The 26342-nt window shown below is 38.0% G+C and overlaps 1 protein-coding gene across 5 annotated transcripts in view; it reads right to left on the reverse strand.

Moving 5' to 3' along the window:
* The window catches only part of LOC126260117 (neurexin-1a), a 2420624-nt gene that overhangs the window by 212271 nt on the left and 2182011 nt on the right, over positions 1–26342 (reverse strand). For all 5 annotated transcript variants that reach the window (XM_049957356.1, XM_049957358.1, XM_049957357.1 and 2 more), the window contains one exon: positions 16801–16917. In XM_049957356.1, coding sequence (XP_049813313.1) covers positions 16801–16917 — 117 coding nt within the window. The remainder of the gene's footprint in view (positions 1–16800; positions 16918–26342) is intronic.

Genomic DNA, 26342 nt, shown 5'->3' on the forward strand with positions numbered 1-26342 from the left:
GGGATATACTGCAATCCCCTACCTATTGCTCACACAGGGATCATGAGAGTAAGATCAGAATAATTACTGCATACACAGAGGCATTCAAACAATCATTCTTCCCACTCTCCATATGTGAATAGAACATGAAGAAAACCTAATAACTGGTACAGTGGGATGTACCCTCTGCATGTAGACGTAGAATATGTTCCTGAGGAAACTACATTCTCTTTTATACCAGCTGTATTCAGAGTACAAGAATTTAATAATTGCAGGTGTTTTTAAAATAAATTTTGTAAATGAGAGCAATAGTAAAGTAGATTTAAAACATTTATTTGAGTCTTTTAACTTGATGCCAGTAGTAGAATTTCCAACCAGGGTTACCAGTAACTGTCGCAGTCTGACTGACAATATATTTATAGATAAGTCAAAAATCAGCAGTATCAGTGTATGTCCAATTGTAAATGGCATTTCTAACCATGCTGGTCAATTACTTTCACTCACTGACACCAATGTATGCAACAGTTCTGAGCATTCTTGGAAGTCTTTTAGGATGATGAATGATGAGACCCTTAAAAATTTCAACTACAGCCTGCAAGGGAAAGATTGGTGTTCAGTTTAAAGTGAAACAGATGTAAATAAAAAGTATAATACATTTTTAAATGAACTCATTTCTCTCTTTGAAGCTACATTTCCCAAATAATAATTAGACACAGCCATGCAACAATTGTCAGGAAGGAATGGCTCACTGCAGAAATAAAAACATCCTGCATAACAAAGGGGATGCTATATAGTTCTCTCAGAACTTGTAATGATCCAAACAAACAGCAGCACCACAAACTTTACTGCAGTACTGTAAAGAAGTTGATATACAAGTCATAGAGAATGTGCATAAAAACTGAAATTGATAAAAAAGAAAAAAATATAAACAATTTGGAATGTGATAAGGAGAGGAACTGGCAGAAAAACAGGAAACATGATACAGACATAAATTAAACAAAGTGACAATATTATAAAAATAAACCTGAAATGGTTGCAGAAATACTAAATACACATTTTTTGACAGCAGCAGAGAAGGCAGCCTGTAAAGGATCTGTGGACAAAGAAATGGTTCTTCTACAGATAGCTATCAGAAACAGAGCCCTACAGGTATCCTTACATTCTGTTACATTAAATTGAAAGAATAATTAAGTCACCAAAAAATAAAAAGTCTGTAGATGTGGACAATATTTCTAATAAACTATTGAAATACAACAATGAAAATAATCAATTATTGATAAGATAATGTAAATGAATAAATAAAAAAACACTCACCATGCGGTGGCAGGAGTATACACACACACACACACACAAAGGCTTAAATTTTACAAGCTTTCAGAGACAGTAGCTTCTTCTTCTGGCAGAAGATTTGGAGCGGAGGAGAAGGAAAAGGACTAGAGACGTTTAGTAACAGGCATACAGGCCAGAAAATCACCCAGAACCCCATATCTGGGGAGACTAACCAGATTGAATTGAATTGAATTGAATTGAATTGAATTTTATTTGATCCTGTAAGATTACATTGTGTACAGTAAATGTACGTGTAATATAGGACATGTCAAAGTATTAAAATTCTTTATCACTTATTTTCCTACACCTTTAGCTTACATTTTTACATCACTGATAATGAGTAACAATATATACAAATTTAATGGCATAAGTATTCTGCAACACTGTAAAACTCTTTTTCAATGAGATAGTCTTTAAGTTTATTTGCAAAGTCATTGTGAAGTACACTATCTTGCAGGGTTTTGGGCAGACTTCTTAGTAGTCTTATACCAGAGTACTGGGGTCCTTTTTCTAGCATTGCCAGTCGGTGGGGTATGCTCTGTACTTCATTCTTCTTTCTTGTATTGTGGGTGTGTACACTAGCATTTGTAATCCAGTCCTCACTACTTTTTGTGATGTACATTATTGTTTTGTATATATACAATGATGAAAAAGTTAAGATACCTAAATTCTTGAAACAGTTTCTGCATGTTTCAGAGGTCTTTCTTCTTAAAATGGTCCTAATTGCTTTTTTTTGTAATGTGAACACTCGTTTTGTCTCTTCTTTGTTTGAGTTTCCCCACACAGTCACTCCATACTGTAAGTATGGTTCGAAAAGTCCATGATACACTGTACACAGAAGGTTCTTGTCTGAATACTGTGATAGTTGCATCATTAAGAATATGACAGAGATCAGTTTCTTACAGACATTATTAATATGTTTTTCCATTTCAGTTCATTATCCACAAGAATACCTAAGAATCTAGCAGATTCTACTTCTTCCAGCCTTGTTCCATCAACCTCTAAATCCATGTCTACAGCCTTTTCCTTGTTTTTAAACACTGCATACATAATCTTTTTTAGATTTATAACCAGTTCATTTTCCAACAGCCATTGAGCTGTGACATTTGCAGATATGTATGCTCTTCTCTCAAGCTGTTCCATATTTTGGTCACTATTTAGTATTGTCATGTCATCAGCATACAATATTTTCTTTTCTTCCTCCTCAACACCTATATCATTAACAAATACATTAAATAACAATGGCCCCATTACCGAACCCTGCGGCACTCCATATTTGATGGATTTGGTTTCTGATTGGTACGAGTTTCCTAATGATACATACTGCTTGTGGTTGCACAAGTATGATTTTATCCATTCACCTGGTTGCCCCCGAATGCCATAGTTGCTTAATTTTTGTATCAGCATTTCGTGGTCAATGGTGTCAAATGCCTTTGAAAGATCCAGAAACATTGCAGAGACAACCTTTTTCTCATCTAAGGACTGTAAAATGTATTCTGTTAGACTGACAATTGCTGATTCTGTAGATTTACCCTTTCTGAAACCATGTTGTGAGGTCATGAGAATGTTATGTTTGTCCAAATAGTTAACTAATCTGGTATACATAAGCATTTCTAGGATTTTTGAGAAACCTGATATCACTGAAACTGGTCTGTAGTTGTTGGGATCATCCTTACACCCTTTCTTGTACACTGGCACTACCTTCGTTATCTTTAGTTTTTCTGGAAAAATTGCATCTCTGAAAGAACAGTTTGCTATGTTCAGCAGTGGTGTTATTATCTCCTCACATACCAGCTTTATTACATGATTTGATATTTCATCATCACCAGCTGATTTCTTGGACTTCAGTTTCTGTATAGTTTTCCGCAATTCATCTTCCGTGACTGGTCTTAAGAACATAGTACTGCATGATCTTTTTGGTTCCTTAATACCCTTCTGTTTTTGACTATTTCTTTCCAATTTTAGGTTTTCTACTACACTGATATAGTTATTATTCAGTATGTTTGCTATTTCCATACCATCTGTGACCACTGTGTTGTCTACTTTAATTGACCTAATACCTTCTTCTTTGTTTGACCCATCTTTTTCCTTTCTTTCAGCATTGATTTCATTCCAAGCTGCCTTTGCCTTGTTTTTTGAGTTTGCTATAGTGGTGTCATTTGCTCTTGCTTTCGCTTCTCTTATTGTTTTTCTATACTTCTTTTTTAACATTTTATAGTTTTCAGCTTCGCCCATCCGTCTCACGTCCTGAAGCTTCCTTTGCTGTTCTAGTATTTCACTCGTAATCCACTGTGCTTGATCTTGATGCCTTTCTTGTCTCTTTACTTTGGGAAATGCTACATTAAAATGGTACTTAATTGTTGAAATAAATGCATCATATTTTTCATTTACACTCTGGGCCTGTAGGGTTTCATTCCAGGTTTCCTTACTTAACATTGTTCTAAAGATGTTGATATTTTGTTCACTGATGATCCTAATTTCTTTGGTTGTTTGTTTTGGTTCTGATACTGTGTCATTACTTCTGCAAAAGCTGATTAGTTGTCCATGATGATCAGATATTTCTGTCTGAACTACATGTGACTCATAGTTACACATATTAGTAATTATGTTGTCAATAATTGTCTCACTGTGTGAAGTCACTCTTGTTGGTGCAGTTATTGTCACTTTCATGTTATGCTGTATTAACAATTCTTCAAAATCCTGTCTTATTTTTGTGTCTTTTCCCATGTCAATGTTGAAGTCTCCACATATAATAAGATTTCTCTTCATATTCATTCTCAATAAGCTAGCAACTTTTTTTAGAAAGATGCTAATATTGCCACATGGTGACCTGTACACACAAAACACTCTAAAATCCTCTGCCACTATACCAGTAACTCCAAAGTCTTTTTCTCTAGCTATGGGAAATGTAGCAGCTTCACTGTTTACATTCTTTGATAGAGTACCTGTTTTAATATATATACAAACGCCACCACCCTTATATTTAGATCTGCAGAAGTAACTAGCTAGTTTGTAGTCCTTTATTGCCACATTATGTATTTTACTTTCAGTTAGTCCATGTTCACTTATGCATAATATGTCTGGTCTTACTTCACTCAGGAGTACTTCTGCTTCTAATTTTTTGTTAGCAAAGTATTGAATATTTTGATGAAATACTTTTATGTAATTTTTCTTTTGTTGATTTACATGTTGTGAGCTGTATTCTGGGGCAAATTCTTTAGTATCATCTTTTTTTGTATGGTGCTTATATTTTTCTTTTCCAGCTGGAGTGTATGATTTTTCATCCCCTTCAGGCCATATTAGTTTCCCTTGCATCTAATGATTTTGCAGACATCTGCAAACATTCTGCTGAACGTTACAGACCCCAGTCTATTTAAATGCAAGCCTTCCTTTGCTAGTGAGTTTTCACATAGGAATTTGTTTGGGTCTATAAAAATTGCCCCAAGACGATCACATTGTTCTTTAAGAGCACAGTTTATTTTGGTGATATATTTTTCACTCACCGACCTTCTGTTTATGATTCCGCTAAGTATCAGACGAGATCCTGCATACATATTTCTTGCAGAACGAATCATGTTTCTTGTTTCGCTTGCCATTTCTTCCTCACTACTGCTCCTTAACGAATTCGTCCCAACATGTATACCCCATCATAGTTATGTCTGGTTTCAGAATCTGGTTCTGTAGTATCTTGTCTTGCATTTACCATATTTTTAAAATGTTTACCGAGTTGATGCGTTCTAATACCAGGTCGTACGTCGATCTTGCAATTGGGGACAGCGATATTCTTCAGCAGCGAATCGCCAATTGTTAAAAAGTCATTTTCCTTTTGTTGCGTATCTGGTGCTTTGTTTTTCCTTTTGCTGTATGTCACCACCTTCCATTTATATTTATCTTCCGGTTTTTGGCTTACTGAGTTTACCGAGACATCAACGGGAACACTTGAAATGTTGTTTTTAAAGTACGATCGGTCATTCGTATTTTCGCGATCTTCTTACTTTTCCGGTTGATGGCTTTTACACACATAGGACTTCTTTTCTTGTATTAATGTATCGTTTTCTTTCTTGATGGTTGAAAGTTCGGTTTTTAATGCCTCAATGTCACTTCGTAGTAACTTTATAATTTCGTTTTTTGTATCAACTGCACTTACAAGATCGGCCGTTTCGTCACGTAAACAACCGTGACATGTCCACGGAAAATCATCGCTGACGAACTTTAGATTTACTTTCGCGCACTTTTCGTGTAACCAGAAGTTGCATTTGATACACAGAATACCCTTCATCACACGCTTTTTACATTCTCTACACGAAGAACTGTTCATTTTTTGCCTTTTTAACGAGAGAGAAGCGTCACTACACTTTCCTATCGGCGCCATGAGAAGGAAAGACTGATTGTTGGGGACTGCTCTGGATGAGATTTGAAAATCTGAGAGTTTAACGGTGGAAGACAGGTTAGTACGCAAGACAGAGATAACTACTAAAACATAGTGCTTGAGTTAATATGAGTGAAAAGCGAAGTGCATTGTGTATAACAGAGATGGGAGTGGCTGCGGTGAACAATAGACAGGTCAAGAAATAGCACATGCAGAAAACTAAAATGGCGTGAAGGATCTGTGGATGGAAGGAATTAACGTAAATTAAGACCAGGTGGGTGATGAGTACCAAGGACATGTTATAGTGATAGTTCCCACCTGCTGAGTTCTGAGAAACTGATGTGTGGGGGAAGAATCCAGATGGCATGTGTGGTGAAGTAATGACTGTCAGGTTGTAGAGTATGCTCTGCAACAGGATATTGAGTGTTGCGTCTACACCCTCTGCTTATGCCCATTCATCCTGGCTGATAAAAGGGTGGTTGTCATACCAATGTGAAAGGCCATACAGTGTTTACATTAGAGCATGTGTCATTTCACAGGAGGTTCTTTCTTTGATAGTATATGTTTTGCCAGTTACAAGGCTGAAATAGATGATGGTAGAAGGGTACATAGGCAAGTGTTGCAGCAGGGACAGTCACAGGGGCAGGAGCCATAGGGCATGGAGATGGATGCAGAAGGAGCATAGGATCTAACAAGGATATTGTGGAGATCGGGAGGGCAAAAGAAAGCTATTCTAGGTATGGTGGGCAAAATCTCAGACAGATTGGCTCTCATTTCAGGGCATGATTTTAGGTAATCATGGCTTTGTCAAAGTAGCTGATTAATACATTCAAGACCAGGTCAATACTGAGTGCCAAGTGGTATGCTCCAAAGTTATTTGTTGTTTGTTAGTAGGTTTAATATGGACAGAAGTGTGTAGGTGGCCTTCAGTGAGGCTGAGATCAACATCAAGGAAAGTGGCATGGTATTTGAAATAGGACCATCTGAAATTTAATTGGCAGAAGATGTTTAGAGATTCCAGAAATTTTAACAGGTAAACCTTACCACAAGTACATTCACAAAGATGTCATCAATGTTTCTAAATCAAACCACATGTGCAGCTGTATGGATCCCAGGAAAGTCCCTTCAAAGTAACCCATTAAAAGGCTGGCAGAGGAAGGAGCAATTCTGGTTTCCATGGCCATACCACTGATCTGTTTGTATGTCTGCCCCTCAAAGGTGAAGTAATTGATGGTAAGTGTAAAGTTGATTAAGGTGAGCAAGAAAGATGTCATAGGTTTTGAATCAGCTGGGTGTTGATTGAGGAAATGTTAAACAGGAGACTGACCGTGTACTTGGGGGATGTTCGTCTAGAGGGAGATGGCATCAATGGTGACAAGCAATGTGTGTGGTGGGAGTGGAATGGACATGGATTCAGATGATTAGGAAATGGTTGGTATCTGTAATATAGCAGGGGAGTATTTGCGTTATGGGTTGCAGGTGTTAATCAACTCAGGCAGATACATGTTCGTTGGGTGCTTGGAAGCCAGCAACTGTATGAGAGCCCAGATGATTGGGTTTGTGGATCTTCGGAAGAAGGTAAAAAGTGAGGAGGCATGGTTTTGGTGGGGTAAGAAGTTCTGTTAAATGGGGTAAAAGTTCTTGTGAAGGGCCTGAGGTGTTTAGGAGGGACTGCAGGTCATTTTGAATCATAGGGATGGGATTTTGAATGCAGATGCTGTATGCATAGGTGTCAGACAGCTGGAGTAGACCTTCACTAACACTTCTGTCAGTAAAGTGCCACATTGGTAGATCCTTTATCTGTTGGGAGGATAATGATGGAGTCATTTGCTTTCAGGGGATGTAGTTCCAGGAGTTCTGCAAAGACAGGTTAGGGTCATGTTGTAGGGATCTGAGGAAGAGTTGTAAAGCAATGCTGGGTATGAGGAATTCTTGGAAGGCTTGTAAGGGATGATTTTGAGGTAGTGGTGGTGGATGAAGTTGGGATCATGGTTGGAACTGTTCAAGACAGGGTTCAATGTCAGGTTTGCTGTTGGAAATATTTTGGGATTGGGCTGCAAAGTGATATTTCCAGTTGACATTATGTGTAAAGGAAAATAGGTTCTTCACCAACATAGCATGATTAAATGCAAGTTTAGAGCTGAAAGTGAGACTCTTGAATAACTTGGATAATATAAATAATTCAAGAGGGGAGAGTGCTTTAGACAAGGTTAGAGAGGTTGAGAACACTGTATTGTAGTGACTGGTTCTTATTATTATTGGTTATTACTGTTCTGGGAGGCAAAGGTGAAGGCTGGGGTATGTTACAAAAGGTTTATTCTAGCTCAGTTTGTTGGAGAGGAGTGATGATTGATGGTGTGACTGTTTGGGAAGCTGCAGAGTGACAGGAAGGGAAACACCACTGTTGAGGTAGCTTAGGAGAAGGTGGGATGGCTTTCTTAGGTGAAATCTAGCATGTTGTTGCTGTCTGAATTTGGCTTTGTGTATGATACCATCCAAGGAGACATGAGGGGCAGATAACTGCAGGATTTTGAAGAAGGAGAGAAGTCTGGTGGAGTGCATACTGGCAGATGAGGCATATTGGTCACATATTATTCAGCTAAGTGGAAGAGATTACCATATTTGAAACTGTAAAAGAGCCTGGTGTAGAGTAGGATTGCATCCAGAAACAGAAACTTTCAGTGTTAGGCCTCTGTTATTAACTCCAAGGGACAAGCAGGTTTCAAGAAAGGAATGTGGGACTTTAATTTTGACAGTGCAAAAGCATGTTTCTGAAGAGAACAGATGTAACATGTGATGGGATTCATCACAGCAAGAGAGTACAGGTTGGAATGTTGGGAGTGGCAAAAATGAGAGAAGAGGGTGGAAAAAGATAGAAAAATGGAAGAAAAGTAGGGAAAAAATTCATAAATATCAGAAAAATTTGCACAAAAATCATGAGAACAGACAATGGTTAACAAGAGGGGGGTGGTTGAGAATATCTTGCTAAAAGAGTGGTCTATATGATTCAAAAAAATGATTGAAAAAACCAATAGGGAAAGTTGTGAAAAGAGACAAAATTTTAAAAATTGGGCAGACAAAAGAGGAGCTCACAGGAAAAAATGAAAACTACTTTACTTGGCAAATAAAGTAATGTCACTTTCCCACCTTCTCCTAAACTATCTCAACAATGTTGTTCTCCCTCCTGTCCCTCTGCAGCTCCCCAAACAGCCTCACCATCAGTCATCACTCCTCTCCAACAAACTGAGCTAGCTCAACCTCTTGTAACATCCCACAGCCTTCATCACTGCCTCCCAGACAAGTGATAACTCAAAATTACAAGAACCAGTCACTACAGTACAGTTTTCTCAAACTTCCGTCTGAAGCAGTCTCCCTTGGTTCAAATGGCTCTGAGCACTATGGGACTTAACATCTATGGTCATCAGTCCCCTAGAACTTAGAACTACTGAAACCTAACAAACCTAAGGACATCACACAACACCCAGTCATCACGAGGCAGAGAAAATCCCTGATCCCGCCGGGAATCGAACCCGGGAACCCGGGCGCGGGAAGCGAGAACGCTACCGCACAACCACGGGCTGTGGATCAGTCTCCCTTCCTGAATTATCTATATTGTTCTAGTGTCTCATTTTCAGCCCTAAAACTGCATTTAATCATGCTGTTTTGGTGAAGAACCTACCTTCCTTTACATGTAACATCAACTGGAAATATCACTTTTCAGCCCAATCTTGAAACCTTTCCAACAGCAACCTGACATTGAACCCTGCCTTGAACAGTTCTGACCACAATCCCAACTTGATCCACCACCACTACCTCAAAATCATCCCTTAAAAGCCTTCCAAGAATTCCTCACATCCAGCATTGCTTCACAACCCTTCCTCAGGTCCCTGCTGACGGAGCCATCACTACCCTCCTAGCAGTGAAAGGATCTATCATTGTGATACTTGACTGATAGTAGTATGTTACTGAAGGTCTACGCCACCTGTCTGACACCTATATGTACAGCATCTGCCATCAAGATACCATCTCTGTGATTCAAACCGACCTGCAGTTCCTCCTAAAAACCTCAGGCCCTTCACATGAACTTTTGCCCCAATCAATAGAGCTTCTTACCCCACCAAAACTGTGCATCCTCACTTTTTATCTTCTTCCTAAGATACACAAACCTAATCATCCTGGCTATCCTACAGTTGCTGGCTTCCAAGCACCCAACGAACATATATCTGCATACAAGCCATAATACAAAGACTTTCCTCCTATGTTAAGGATACCAACTATTTCCTGATCATTTGATTCCATACCCATCCAACTCTCACCACACACATTGCTTGTCACCACTGATGCCATATCCCTCTATACCAACACCCTCCATGCCCTCCCACCTCTGTTACATACAATGCACTTAGCTTTACACTCTTATTAACTAATGCATGATGTTTTAGTATTAATCTCTGTCTTGCATGCTGCCTAGTCTTCCAACGTTAAGCTCTCAGATTTTCAAATCTTGTCAGGTGCAGTCTCCAGCATTTCTTATTTCCTTCTCATCACATCTGATAAGTCTCCCCTGATGTGAGGTTCTGGGTGAGTTTTCTGACTTGTACCCCTGTTCCTAAACTTCTCTAGTCCTTTTTCTTCACCCCTCTTCCTTCCTCTTCAACTCTTCTTCCAGAAGAAGGAGCCACTGTATCCAAAAGATTGTACAAGTTAAACTTATTTGTGTGTGTATTCTCCTGCCACCGTCTAGTGATTAGATTTTTTATGTACCGAAATATTGTTATAAATATATAAGTCCAGTCTTAGGCAACATATTCAGTACATCTCTCTAAGAAGGAATTGTCCCTGATAGACTAAAACTAGCTGTAGTGATATCTCTCTTTAAAGTAGACGATAAACATAATGTCACAAACTATCACCAAATTTCCACTTCAACTACCTTTCCAAGATTCTTAAAAACTCATACACACATTGACTGTTGATCACCTCAATTTTCACAATATCTTCAACAGTAGTCAGTTTTAGTTTTGGGCAGCTTTTCTTACTGAACAAGCAATATTTTCTTTTAAAAATTAAGTACCAGAAGCTGCTAACAAAAAATGTCTCATGTAGGTATTTTCTGCGATTTTTCGAAAGTTTGTGATTGTGTAAATCATCAAATTCTTTTGAAGAAAGCAGAATATTATGGTTTAGGTGGTACTGTTGGTTCATGGTTTCAGTCATACCTAAATGACTGAAAGCAGACTGGTTCATCCAGAGAACCTGCCTCATCTGAGTGGGAGACCTTAAATTGTGGTGTGCCAAAAGGCTCTGTTTTAAGTTTGCTGCTATTTCTTATTTCCATTAGTGCTCTTCCTCTTTGTACCTATACAAAGAGTAAATTTACCCTCTTTACAGATGATACTACCATTCTCACTGATGAACTGTCCAGCAACAATCTTGAACAAACTATAAACAAAGTTTTCACTGAAATTCCACAAGAGTTCCTGAAGCATGATACTACCATTATCACTGATGAATTGTCCAGCAACAATCTTGAACAAACTACAAACAAAGTTTTCACTGAAATTTTAAATTTGTTTTCTTCAAGTGGTCTCTCACTAAATGCAGATAAAACTTATTACATGAAGTCCCATACACCACAAAGAAATCTTGAAGAAATAATGTTAAGTGTAGGGATCAACCAATTCAAAAAATTGAGGATACAAAATTCCTGGCTGCATATACAGGGTGAGTCACCTAAAACTTTCACTGCAAATATGATGCAAATGGAAATTGCTACTGATGTGCAGTTTTTGCAGAATGGATTGACAGTCAGGGGCTCATACTGTTAGCCAATAAACTGATTGTAATATTACTTAGAAAATGTATTTTTTGAGTGAAATTACACTTTTTTTTAAATGTTATGGTACCTATTGACATTAACAAACTAAAAGTAGGGTAAATTATAACAGTGTTTGTTGCTTAGCCAAGTGTGAGTCATGTACTATATATTATATTCTGCAAAGTTTCCATGCTGACACTTGTTTGTGTCATTCAACCTGCATAGTAGCTAGGTAAAGTTTTGTTATGTTTGCTTACAATGTGCTTGTGTGTTCCTCAAGTGCATTGTGACATGTTAGTCCATCAATGTGTGACAGTCCAAGCAGTAGGTTGTGAGTGGATGATGGGATTTACCAATGCAGAAAAAGCTGATATACTCATGGTGCATGGAGACTATAGGAAGATTACAGTTTTTCTCGTTTGGTGTATGCGACAAGATATCCCAATAGACATCAACCGTCTTGTGAATTATTTATCAAATTCTTCAATCAGTTACGTGAAAGTTGTAGCATCATGCATAGACAATGTAATGGAAGGAAAGAAGTGGTGACAGGAGAGAGGGAAATTTATGTTCTTGCTGCTGTTGGAGTTGATCCACATGTTAGCTCATGCGCAATTGCACTTGGAAGTGGCATGAGTCAGATAAGTGCCCTACGCATCCAGCATCAACATAGGTTCCATTCCTACCACACCTCTCTTCATCAAGTTTTGCATGGAAATGATTATGAGAATTGTGTTAACTCCTGTACATGGTCATTAAGACAGGGTACTCCAGATGCATCATGTTTATGAAGCCACATTTACCAATCACCATCAGGTAAACCACTGAAACATGCACCACTGGTCCATTGACAATCCTGTTGGCTCGATCAGATGGAACGTCAGCATCCATGGAGTGTTAATGTGTGGTATGGGATAGTGAACCATCAGTTCATAGGCCCATTTTAGCAGATGGAACACTGAACACACAAAAATATCGCAGACTCCTAACAGACCATCTTCCACAGATGCTAGAAAACATTCCTTTGTAGACTAAGAGGAAGCTGTGGTTCAAATTATTTCCAGATCATTGAATTCGACGCAGAAGACCTGTACCTCAGCTGGCCTGTTCCTGGGATTTGATGCCTGTAGCCTTTTTTATGTGGGAAAATCTGAAAGACACTATCTGCAAGGACATTCCAACTACACCCAATGATATGCAATGAAGTATTACTACAGCCTCCATTGAAATGCTATGAAGTGTGCAGCAGTTGTTCTGTACCAGACTGGAAGTGTGTATTTCAGCTGCCAGTGGTAATTTTGATCACAATCTGTGATGGCCAATTGTCTTGTTACTGACAGTAATCCATATGATAAGTGTATGTACTTGTTTTGTTCTTCAGTGTGTGCTACAGTACAGCTATACAAGTGTTGGGGTAGGAACTTTTCAAAATATGATATCTCATAAATGACTTGAACTAGAATCCTGCAACAAATGCCACTGACACTCTAGTTTATCCTACTTAAGGTTTCTTAATGTTAATAGGCACTGCTCCATTTAAAAAAAGTGTATGTTTGCACAAAAATACAATTTCTAAGTATTATTACAATCTGTTGATTGGTTAACAATATTTACATCTACATCTACATACATACTCTGCAATCCACCATACGGTGCATGGCGGAGGGTACCTCGTACCACAACTATCATCCTCTCTACCTGTTCCACTCCCAAAAGGGAAAATGACTGCCTATATGCCTCTGTATGAGTCTTAATCTCTCTTATCTTATCTTTGTGGTCTTTCCGTCAAATATAAGTTGGCGGCAGTAAAATTGTATTGCAGTCAGCCTCAAATGATGGTTCTCTAAATTTCCTCAGTAGCGATTCACGAAAAGAATGCCTCCTTTCCTCCAGAGACTCCCACCAGAGTTCCTGAAGCATTTCCGTAACACTCACATGATGATCAAACCTACCAGTAACAAATCTAGCAGCCTGCCTCTGAATTGCTTCTATGTCCTCCCTCAATCCGACCTGATAGGGATCCCAAATGCTCAAGCAGTACTCAAGAATAGGTTGTATTAGTGTTTTATAAGCGATCTCCTTTACAGATGAACCACATTTTCCCAAAATTCTACCAATGAACCGAAGATGACTATCTGCCTTCCCCACAACTGCCATTACATGCTTGTCCCATTTCATATCGCTCTGCAATGTTACGCACAAATATTTAGTCAATGTGACTATGTTAGCACTACACTACTAATGGAGTATTCAGACATTACGGGATTCTTTTTCCTATTCATCTGCATTAATTTACATTTATTTATATTTAGAGTTAGCTGCCATTCTTTAGATCAATCACAAATCCTGTCCAAGTCATCTTGTATCCTCCTACAGTCACTCAACGATGACACCTTCCCGTACACCACAGCATCATCAGCAAACAGCCGCACATTGCTATCCACCCTATCCGAAAGATCATTTATGTAGATAGAAAACAACAGCGGACCTACCACACTTCCCTGGGGCACTCCAGATGATACCCTCACCTCCGATGAACACTCACCATCGAGGACAACATCCTGGGTTCTATTACTTAAGAAGTCTTCGAGCCACTCACATATTTGGGAACCAATCTCATATGCTCGTACCTAAGTTAGGAGCCTGCAGTGGGGCACTGAGTCAAACACTTTCCGGAAGTCAAGGAATATGGCATCCACCTGATACCCTTCATCCATGGTTCGCAAGATATCATGTGAAAAAAGAGCAAGTTACATTTCACAGGCGCGATGCTTTCTAAAGCCTTGCTGATGCATGGACAGCAACTTCTCTGTCTCAAGGAAATTCATTAGATTCGAACTGAGAATATGTTCGAGAATCCTGCAACAAACTGATGTTAAGGATATTGGTCTGTAATTTTGAGGATCCATCCTTCTACCGTTCTTATATACAGGCATCACCTGTGCTTTTTTCCAGTTACTCGGGACTTTATGTTGGGCAAGAGATTCATGATAAATGCAAGCTAAGTAAGGAGACAATGCAGTAGAGTACTCTCTGTAAAACCAAATTGGAATCCCATCAGGACCTGGCAATTTATTTATTTTCAACCCATACAGCTGCTTAAGAATCCCAGAGATGTCTATCACTATGTCCTCCATACTGGAATCTGTACAAGACAAAACGGCGGTATGTTTGTACGATCCTCCTGCATGAAAGATTTCTCAAATGCTAAATTTAAAATTTCAGCTTTTGTTTTGCTCTTCCATTGCCTGGCCAGACTGATCAGTGAGTGACTGGTTGGAAGCCTTTGACCTGCTTACCAGTTTTATGTAGAACCAGAATTTCCTTGGGTTTTCAGCAAGATCTTTTGCTAAGGTATGACAGTGGTAGTGGTTGTATGCTTCGCACATCACTCTTTTTACAGCAGCATGAATCTCTACTAACTTTTGCCTGTCCTCATTCTCCCGATCTATCTCGTACCGCGAGTGCAGCTGTCTTTGCTTCCTGAGCATTCTCCGAATTGTGCTGTTAAACCACGTTGGGTCTTTTCCATCCATAACCCACTTTTTCGGCACATACTTCTCCAATACGTGATTTACAATGTGTTTAAAATTTGCCCATAATTCCTCCATGTCCATCGTACCAGAAGTAAATGAGCCCCTGACTACCAATCCATTCTGTCAGAACCACACATCAATAGCACTTCATGTTTCTGCAATATCTGCAATGCAAGTTTTAGGTGATTCACACTGTATAGATGATAAATGTAACTGGACAACCCATATTCTTCACCTTTTTTGTTTGTACTACAAATTATTGCTTCTGTGGCTGAAGTAGATACTATTAAAGCTTCCTACTTTCACTACTTTCGTTCATTAATGTTGAATGCTGTTATATTCTGAGGAATCAATCTCTCACAAAAAAGTTCACTGTACAGAAAACGGTTATCAGAATAATGAGTGATGTCCATTGCTGACACTCTTGGAGGTAATTATTTCAAAATATGGGTATCCTCACCATCTCCTCACAATTATGCAGATTATATTCATCCAGTATTTCATAATGAGGGCATTTACTGATTTACAATAAATTTTAAGCATAAAAAAATCTTACCTAAACTTTATCTCTTTTATATGCTTAAAGTCAAATATTCAGATGTTTGAAGCTGTTTTATACATGGGAGTTTTATTCTTCCACTGGTTTTTACTAAAACTTTGCTTGTTATTGCACTGTACACAGAAATCAACATTGTTCACTATTTCTCAAGTTAGTAAAAGGCAACAAGATAGGATTTTCGAAGGGGCATGGCAAACCAGATGATAATCTTGGCTAAAAAAAAAGGCAAACAACACTGCAAATACATAGAGCCAGTCAATGTAATTTTATCTTGTTGATGCAGATACATAAATGCACACAATAACTACAAGTATACAGTGACTATAAATACACCGTATACAGATCTAAATTTAATCTCCAGAACAAACAGAATAAGGTATTTTATGTCTGTTATAATGAATTTATTGATGGAATTACATAAGGGCAATAGATCAATGTTTTAAACTTTATTTTGTCCTCCATATTTATTATGTGAACTCAATGTTAGGCCCACCAATTTAATGATCTGGTCCAGACATGGTCTACTCATCTGACACATACTAGGGCCACCACTGGGATGAATGGATGGACTGAAGAAGTCCTTTGCTGGATTCCAAAAGATAAGAAAAGAATGAGATGATGACTTAATAGAAAGCAGTGAATATCAAATGGGTATCAAGTACTTCTCTGTTTTTCAGCAATTGTTTTTAGTATAGATTTATTTGTAATAGGGCTAGAAAAATATAGAAGAATGTTAGGCATCTGATGCAATGGGAAAGTATGACTCTATCCTATGGCAACTTACTCAAAACCTCTTTTCTTGCAAAATGTGTGTGCACTTAAGATCTAAATAAGTGACATGAAATAAAAATTGAGATCACCAAGACCAGCACTGTAGTGATCCCATAACTATATTTTTATGCAATGTATGGAATCTGAGTATGTGCAAACAAACAGAGGCAGTGAAAAGGGAGGGAGTGAAGAGAAGGTGAGAACCTCATGACTATTTTCTCTTTCATTTTATTTTTATGTAATTTTTGGCCCTGGAAAAACAATATCTTTCAGTAGTCACTTGTGTGTGAGATAGAACAACATCAGTTTTATGATTTCTATCTGTTATCTTACAGTGCATTGTGACAGTATTATATTGTTTTGTTAGAAGGGTAAAATGTGATTAAGTGATATTATTATTTCAAATGAAGATAGGAATAAAGCATGACAAGTTTCATACCATCTGAACATGTGGGTCCTGTATAGGATGTCATATCACAGTCACATGCATAAAAGTTCCACTGCTGCACGCATACTCCTCTGTTGGCACATACATTGTGACTGCACTTGCTGGAACCTGAAAAAGTTGGAAAATATAAACATGAATGAAAATGTTTCAAGAATTGTTTACTTTAGGACTAATCACTAATTTAATTGAAATTGTATCAGTTCATTGACTATTCATTTTTCGCTGGTTTATATAATGAAGTTCTACTGCCACTGGGTGTTTCTCTGTCTCAGTATGTAAAAGATATAAAGCAAGGACATAACCAGGTTGGAGGTCCCCTATCACCTAAATGAAATTACACACTACCTAGTTGCTGTGTAGTAAAACTGAAAGATGTGAGGGGTGATTGAAAGTTTCCATTTGAGGGCACTGCTGCATACATGAAACATAACGCAACTCTGATGTGAGTTTATAAGTACCAACATGTTGGCGAGCAATTAGTGTGGCATTTGTGTATTTTTGACACGTGTGCACTAAATGCGGAAACATGAACTCTGGTCACGTTATTACCAAATGGTCCAAACAGGACCAACGTGTTGTTATTCTTTTCTTAGCTGCCAAAGGGCAAACACTGGTAGATATGCATCACAGAACAAAGAATGAGTATGAGGCAGCACATCTGTCCAAAACTGCCACTGTGGTGTGGTGTGACAAGGGCTGCTGCTGCTGCTTCATAACAACGCATGTCTCCGTATCGCAAGTGTCGCATATGTTACACCGACTCAAGTGGAGACACTTGAGCACAAGCCCTATAATCCTGAGGCCTCTGATTCCTTAAAAAAGTCTTTAAGGATCAATGATTCCTGTCAGACAAGGACATGTTGAGGACTTCTTCATGCAGCAGGACACAGAGTTTTACCAAATGGGTATCTTCAACATGGTGTGTTGGTGGGATGATTGCCTCAATGCCCACAGCAATTTTGCATGAGCGGCATGCCAGTTCTGGACTGTACAGCCCTTACTTTCTGATTTTCAATCATACAATGAAAAACTGACATTCACTATTGATAGTCAACAAGGCCATCAATAGATTTAAGCTATTAATATATCAACAAGATTATAGGCTATTTCCTCTCCCTACTTTAGACAAGACCAACTATTGTACCCTGTTATCATTACTTCAGGTCAGTTGTTTTGTTTATCAGTTCAGTTCTTATTTGCAGTTGAATTAAATACAAGTACACCTCTTTGTCAATGATCTTATGTACAACAAGTATTGCCAAACTACCGTCCAATTTGCAGACAATACAAGCTTCCTTATTAGTGGTGAAACAGAAGAAATACTAAAAGACACCACTATCCAAACAGTGAAAAGTGTAGAACAGTGGTTCAGCTATAACAAGCTAATTATAAACAAAGAAATGACAGTAGCAGTGAACTTCTATAATCTAAAAGGAAGACACCACCCAAACATACAAATAGAACTTAGTGACAGTGTTCTTGAAGGTGTTGACAGCACAAAATTTCTGAGACTCTGGCTCCTCTTCCTTGCATTTTTATCAATGAAACATCAGTTTTCATCAAACAATATATTCATAGACACCCAGATATCTTATTAAAAATGAAGATATACATGCATACAATACAAGGCAAAAATCTGACCTTCATATGAAACAGGTGAGAACATCATCGTGCCAAAAAGGCACACTACATACTGGGATAAAGATTTGCAATAATCTGCCTAACCATATGAAATCAGTAGGTAAACTCATTAGTTTTAAGGCTGAACTAAAGGCACATTTAATTACCATTGCTTTTACAGTCTGGCAAGAGTACCTAGAAGCAAAGCAACATAAATAAAGATGCATTATGAATATTATACTTTGTATGTCACCTCTAATGTTTGTTGTATGTATGATACTTTACTAAATTACTTCAATATCTAGAGCTTAGGAATGCAATACAAACTGCTTTTTTATCTTCTAAATACCTAACAATGTCCAATATCCTTGTATATCTTCTATACATGTAGGATATGAAGGACTAAATAAATAAATAAATAACTATAATAACCTAATTACCTATCTCCAGGTGTTTAATGTTAGCACTGAAGTCATTATTTGGAGACTGGTAGAACTTTGAAATACATCAATATTTTGCAAGACTGCAGAGTGGTGAATATCATTACAATTATCATTAAATTACAGTTAGTGAATAAAAATACACTTGTATTTGCCTGTGTCACCCAAAACATGTATTGATCAACAAAAACATTGCCCATACAGCAATGGTTGCTTTCTTTAAAAAATTTGCTCAAAATTGTATCATTGGTAGTCCAAATGGCAAAATATCACCCAATCTGGTTAACAGGACAGTGTTCAATTATGAAATCCATCCTGTACAAGGGGGATGTGACAACAGTGCACACTATAGTTTGTTTGTTTCAAGATTTTTTCAGTGGGCTGTCTGAATTTGTTTGAACCAACAGCATCCTGCATCAACATGCCCCTTTGGACCAACTCACTTGTAACACTATAACAGTGGGAACCACAAATTATCTGCACAATTAAATCTTAAGATGTGTGTGCCTTCGTGCACTATCAAATGATGAAACATGCACAGTTAAAGGAAAAACACGCAATATCAGAGTTCCATATTTTGTTGTGATACATTTTATTTTATTTGAAAACAATGTACAACAACCAGTTTCTCTGAATTCTCCACTGACTGATGTAGCTCTGTGCCTTGAGGTGCTGAGCTAACAAACCATGGATTCAGGAGGTGAGGTGGTTCAAAACAATAAGCCTGCAATCTTGGAAATTGTTTTACGTAGTTTCTCATTTTCAGTTTAGACAAATGCTGAGTTTGGTCCCATACTTTTATAGGTCACACGCAAATCCTTCTGAATTATTTTCTTTCTTGGCAGATTCGATTTCCTTTTAAGATGCATCCTCCTTGCTTAAACGAAAATAGCTGCACTGAAGACTTTGGAGACTCCCTGCTCTAAAAGACATACATTGAAAGGTGGCTACTGATCATCATTTTGTACCACATACCTGCGCATAAAGATGACTTTCTTGTGGAATAGCGAGATATGGTGTCTTCAAGTTTTACTACAAGAACAGTGGTCTACTGTGAAATGTCTTATTCATAATATTCTTGTAAGTCCAACCATCACAACTCTGATGTATTTGTAAATAAATGTCACATAAACAACAATGTGTGTTTTCTGTTCTGCTATAGTGAAATTTATGTCAGAAGCCTAAGCTATGTTTTGTTAGCATGTAGGCAATACATTATAGTCATATTTTAATTCTTTTGGCAGTAGAGCAAAGTTGTCGTGTTGAAAAATAAAGAAATATTTAATTGTACATTTGGGTACATATAATACTGTTGAGGATATACATTATACTATTTTAAGAAAAGCTTTTATTGCTTAATTCTTTGAACCAAATTCTTATTTGTATGAGGGCCCACAAAAGCAAATTACAATTTATGTACACATAATAAATAAATAAATGTGTATCCAGAATAAAATGAAAAAAAAGAAAAAAAACAAACATGAGTCTATTTAAGGTTCCTTTTAACAAATTGGATCCCCATTTTGACAAAATCCTGGCTACATTCTTGTACTTTTATCTGTTACCAATGTGGAACACTGCAGCTGTGGTAAAGAAAACCTATTGTGATGGTAGAATAATTATTGGTTTTAAGGAACCTAGGAATTTACACGAGATGGACACCTCTTGGCAATCATTTACAGCATTTGGGAGATAACTGTGTAGAGTTGTTTGACTACACTGGCTTACTTCTGGTGTACAAACATTGTTTATGTTCACCAGTTATGTTAGTTACACAACATTACACAAACTTTACCATGGGTAACACCTCCTACATGCTTTACAGGATACAAACATATGATTGCCTCAATTCTAAGCTGCAGTAGAATGACATACACTTTCTTCAGGGGTCAGAGACAGGAGCCTTGTCACAGAGGGCTGAAACTGAGTGCTTATCGTAGAAATAATACTACTACTAAAAAAGGCACAACAAAATATACAGGTAAGATCTTCAGCTAGACTAAAAAAAATGGTTACTGGTAGTGAAATGATTGAAGATAAGAATAAAAACAAGGTACTGGGTACTGCTATTACCCGATACTTGTGGGCATGGATGTGCATCATTCTTGCATTGTACATCATCTGACTAGTGCACATCAGCAGGATGTGAGAAGCAGTCAAACTCTCTAGGGACTTCACTTTGCATGAGTTAGTGGTAGTCTTGAAAAAAGTGTGACAGAAGCCTGAAGAACAGGGGAGTGATGTATTAGAACATGCTTCGATACGATAAAATGGTGCATCAATAATGACTAAGCACTACCCAAAATCCAGATTTGCTGAATAAATACTGCGAGAAAAGGATGACTGATTGCTGTGCTCTATCATTTTAAAGTTATTGCAGATTTTAATGACAGTAACAGAAGCAAAAAAGATTTCAAGATGAGTATACAGAGATTAGTTGCAAGAATGCTACTACTGTGTACAATCTATTTTTATAATGGATCTAGCACATGCATGTGCCAACATCACTGTAACTGACATGAACAAACTTTTACAAAGAAACACAAACCACGGGATGTGTGATAACACAAGAGGAACAATAGAAAATATGCAGAGGTATTGCTGCTTGTCTTAGGTGCACATGGCTAAAGCCAACACTGACAAAACTAGCTGTCTGTTCAATAAACAGCAGTCATGTAATGGAACCTTCTTTGGGACATGCTGTTCAGATGATAATGAGAAGTGAAACCATTACCCAGTCCACTTCTCCTCAGAAAAGAAGAAAGTCATCAGAAACTGTCAGAACACCACCCACCCATATAAATGGCAAGTTTTAATGATTAATGAAAACCATCTCAGCTGTATTGTTACACATGTGTTGTGTTACAATAAGCTGAGGTCACTTTCATTAATCGTTAACATGTCAAGCTTCAAAGGCAGTGCTCAGTCAGTATGTGAAAACAATCAAGCTGTAAAAGTGGAAAAAAAGAACAAGTGTGTGAAAGCAAACAAGCTACTGTACGTTTGTTTACTAGAGCACAAAAAGTTCTAGAGAGGAGCAGTGATATTTTATGGGAAACCACTTCATCATCACTGTCTCGATCCAGTGTAATCTGGAAACTAGGCTTAGATGTAAGTACACAATCTGCAAGTGGCAGAAGAATGTACAAGCAAAGTCAGCAAATGTGCTGCTACAGAAGAATCCAGACCTAACTCTTTATGAGGAAGACTGTTTAATATTTGCCCACATAATATCAGGCCTTCAAAAAATAAAACTGATGGTCTTGTATTTTGTGAGGAATGAACAAGAGTCTCATATGAAATAATGGAAAATCCAGGATGAAATAATGACAATATTATGGAAAGGATAGATTGCCAGTCACCACATAGAGGAGACATTGGGTCACAGACAGGCACACAAAATGACTGTTATACATCTGAGCTGTCGACCCACAGGCCTTCATTTAATGTAGAATGCAAGCACAGTTCACACATACACTGTTTCTGGACAAGGTCTCAGCACACTGAGCCTCTGTGACACAGACAGTGGCCATGTGTGTGTGAGTTGTGCTTGGACGAATGTGTGTGTGTTTTTGTGTATTTTCTACTTTAGAAGAAGGCCTTTTGGCCAAAAGCTCACATGTATAGCAGTATTTTTGATATGCCCATCTGCGATTTAACTTCTCCCCTACACAGTGAGTAACAATGTATCATTTCCACAATTTTGTCAAGAATATTATATTATCTATTAATAATCCTTGGCTAAGAGAAGGTCAACTGCAGTTATATGTACTACAGGTTTTGACTAAGTAATGAACATAAAACTATGGGAGGAGGGGTGCATGGACTTGCATTACATTGCCCTTACCGTATGATATAGAAAATGTACTGGAAAAAGTAACAATGCTACTGCCCATGTCAAAACTCATAACTGTGTCTTATGCTGCTCACCAGATAATGATTTCGAAGTGTGGAGGGCTTACAGAAAGTGATGCTACACTTTGAGAAATGGCCTAAATATAGGATTCTAATTTTTGGTGACATACTTAAATATTGACATAATGCTAATAACATCTAATCAAGTTAATTTTCTCAATATAATAAGATCACATGACCTGTACTGTATTAATGGTAACTCAACAAGACAAATTGCTGCCTTGATAATGTGATTACTGATGCTGAGATGAATCAGTCTCAATTAGGATTTTTCAAAACACATTTTGTATTAGACCGTAAAGATATCATTTTAAAATTAAAAATAAAAGGCCTGTATCTGCAGACTGCGATTAAAGATGACATACTGGAATGGCATTCTGCTTGAAAGTTCTCATATTGAAAATGCATATACGTTATTCATCAGTGTGCTATTAGATACATTCAAAACTTTTTGCCCTAAAGTAGTGAGAAAAAATAAGGGAACTACCAGGAAACATGGCCTCACATCTGTGGATAATTAGCTCACATGTGATCTAGAAAGGCTTAGAACACTCTTAATGATTTCCTATGACAAATCAAAGAATAAAAAAGCAGAAAGAGCAAAGTAAATAAGGCTAAAGAACAAACACAATGCAGAAGTCATATTAAACAAGTGCAAGGCAAATGATGATTATGTTAACATGTCACAAAATAAATGCAGAGCTGGTTGCAGGATGGACTGTTGTCAAGACTCATCTGGGTAGAGTTACCAATATTAGCAAAAATAATTCACACAAAATGATTTTGAAACATTCTTCATTAATGCTGGGTAGAGCTGAAAAATTACAGTAGGCTGCCATACTCTATCACAGGTAAGCATCGACTACAATAGTTTTCCTAATATCTTTCGTCAGTTAAGATTACCTGTACACTAGATGTGTTGCATACCTATTGGGTGTTACATGTTGATGGTTTTGTTTACATATGTGACCAGTATCTTATTAGTTTGCCTTAGAAACCAGAAGCTGTGATCTGCCTTGAAACTGAGTGAGGATATATAAGAGCCACATAACCTATGTAACATTTTTGTTGCACATAGGTGCCTTCCTTACTTGAACATAAACAGTATTTAAAGCAAAATGGGAAATTTTCAATGTTTATTCAAAAATTGTTGATTTGTAATGTGAATCAGAGGAATGTTGTAGAAAAATTAATTCAAAAATACAGATATTACTAGAAAAAACACTTTCCTAAAAAAGAAGGTAAAATTAAAAAATATGCAGAACAAGAACATATTAAACATCACCTTAATACTTCATTGAAGTTATATAAAACATGTTGCTGTGATTCATAAATAGCTTTCACATTATTTATTTATTTATTCGTATGGCTCACAGGCAGTAGCTTTCACACTTATCAATAATAACACAAACTCTTGCCTTTGATCATGATGGAGATTGTTCTACAGAGTACAAAATAACAATAATAGTTGTATACAATTTTTATTTGCATAACTCCAGTGTGCTGAGTATAGTGAGACAACAACTCATTTTCAGATTGTGATGCAAAAAGAGGCAGCCAGAGTTGCAACTAAAATGGCCGTTTACCTAGTTGGGTTTTGGGCTATGTCCTTTCCCAAACTAGCCAATGTTTGCCAAGTAAAATGTCCATCAAAATAGCAGTGAACAAAGTGCATACATATATTTATGGGCCTAACTAACACTCATTAACGAAGTACTATGTTGCAGAGTTGCAATGAAGAGACTGTCCAAGTGTTTACTGGGAAGAGCCACATCAAATGTGGCCAAAAAGTTGACACTGACAAAGACAATGAATGAAACACTCCACATAGTGAAAATGAGGTATGGGTGGTGAGTTTGCAAAATGAAAATGTTAAGAAAGTAAGACACCAACTGAATGATTGGATTAGATTCAGCATTGCTGCTGTGGTTAGAAAGGAAACAAAACATAGAAAGGAAACAAAACACATGGCTATATGAGACAGACTGTGTCAACAGAATACCTCAGAAAGCGTGGACACAAATACACTACTGGCCATTAAAATTGCTACAGCAAGAAGAAATGCAGATGATAATCGGGTATTCATTGGACAAATATATTATACTAGAACTGACATGTGATTACATTTTCATGCAATTTGGGTGCATAGATCCTGAGAAATCAGTACCCAGAACAACGACCTCTGGGTGTAATAACGGCCTTGATACACCTGGGCATTGAGTCAAACAGAGCTTGGATGGCTAGAACTGACATGTGATTACATTTTCATGCAATTTGGGTGCATAGATCCTGAGAAATCAGTACCCAGAACAACGACCTCTGGGTGTAATAACGGCCTTGATACACCTGGGCATTGAGTCAAACAGAGCTTGGATGGCGTGTACACGTACAGCTTCAACACGATACCACAGTTCATCAAGAGTAGTGACTGGCGTATTGTGACGAGCCAGTTGTTCGGCCACCATTGACCAGACAATTGATGAGAGATCTGGAGAATGTGCTGGCCAGGGCAGCAGTCGAACATTTTCTGTATCCAGAAAGGCCCGTACAGGACCTGCAACATGTGGTCGTGCATTATCCTCCTGAAATGTAGGGTTTTGCAGGCACCAAATGAATGGTAGAGCCACGGGTTATAACACATCTGAAATGTAACGTCCACTGTTAAAAATGCCGTCAATGCAAACAAGAGGTGACCGAGACGTGTAACCAATGGCACCCCATACCATCATGCCAGTATGGCAATGACGAATACACGCTTCCAATGTGTGTTCACCGTGATGACGCCAAACACGGATGCGACCATCATGATGCTGTAAGCAGAACATGGATTCATTCGAAGACATGACGTTTTGCCGTTCGTGCACCCAGGTTCGTTGTTGAGTACACCATCGCAGGCGCTCCTGTCTGTGATGCAGCGTCAAGGCCATGGTCTCCAAGCTGATAGTCCCTGCTGCTGCAAACGTCGTCGAACTGTTCATGCAGATGGTTGTTGTCTTGCAAACGTCCCAATCTGTTGACTCAGGGATCGAGACGTGGCAGCACGATCCATTACAGCCATGCAGATAAGGTGCCTGTCATCTTGACTGCTAGTGATATGAGGCCATTGAGATCCAGTACGACATTCTGTACTACCCTCCTGAACGCAGCGATTCCATATTCTGCTAACAGTCATTGGATCTCGACCAACGCGAGCAGCATAGTCGCGAAACGATAAACCGCAATTGCGATAGGCTACAATCCGACCATTATCAAAGTTGGAAGCGTAATGGTACGCATTTCTCCTCCTTACACGAGGCATCACAACAACGTTTCACCAGGTAATGTTGGTCAACTGATGTTTGTGTATGAGAAATCGGTTGGAAAATTTCCTCATGCCAGCACATTTTAGGTGTCGCAACAGGCGCCAACCTTGTGTGAATGCTCTGAGAAGCTAATCATTTGCATATCACAGCATCTTCTTCCTCTCAGTTAAATTTTGCGTCTGTAGCACGTCATCCTCGTGGTGTATCAATTTTAATGGCCAGTGGTGCACTCCGTGTGCATTCCGGGTCAAGTCAT

The sequence above is a fragment of the Schistocerca nitens genome, chromosome 5 (genome assembly GCF_023898315.1).
Source record: "Schistocerca nitens isolate TAMUIC-IGC-003100 chromosome 5, iqSchNite1.1, whole genome shotgun sequence".
Classification (NCBI taxonomy): Eukaryota; Metazoa; Arthropoda; class Insecta; order Orthoptera; family Acrididae; genus Schistocerca; species Schistocerca nitens.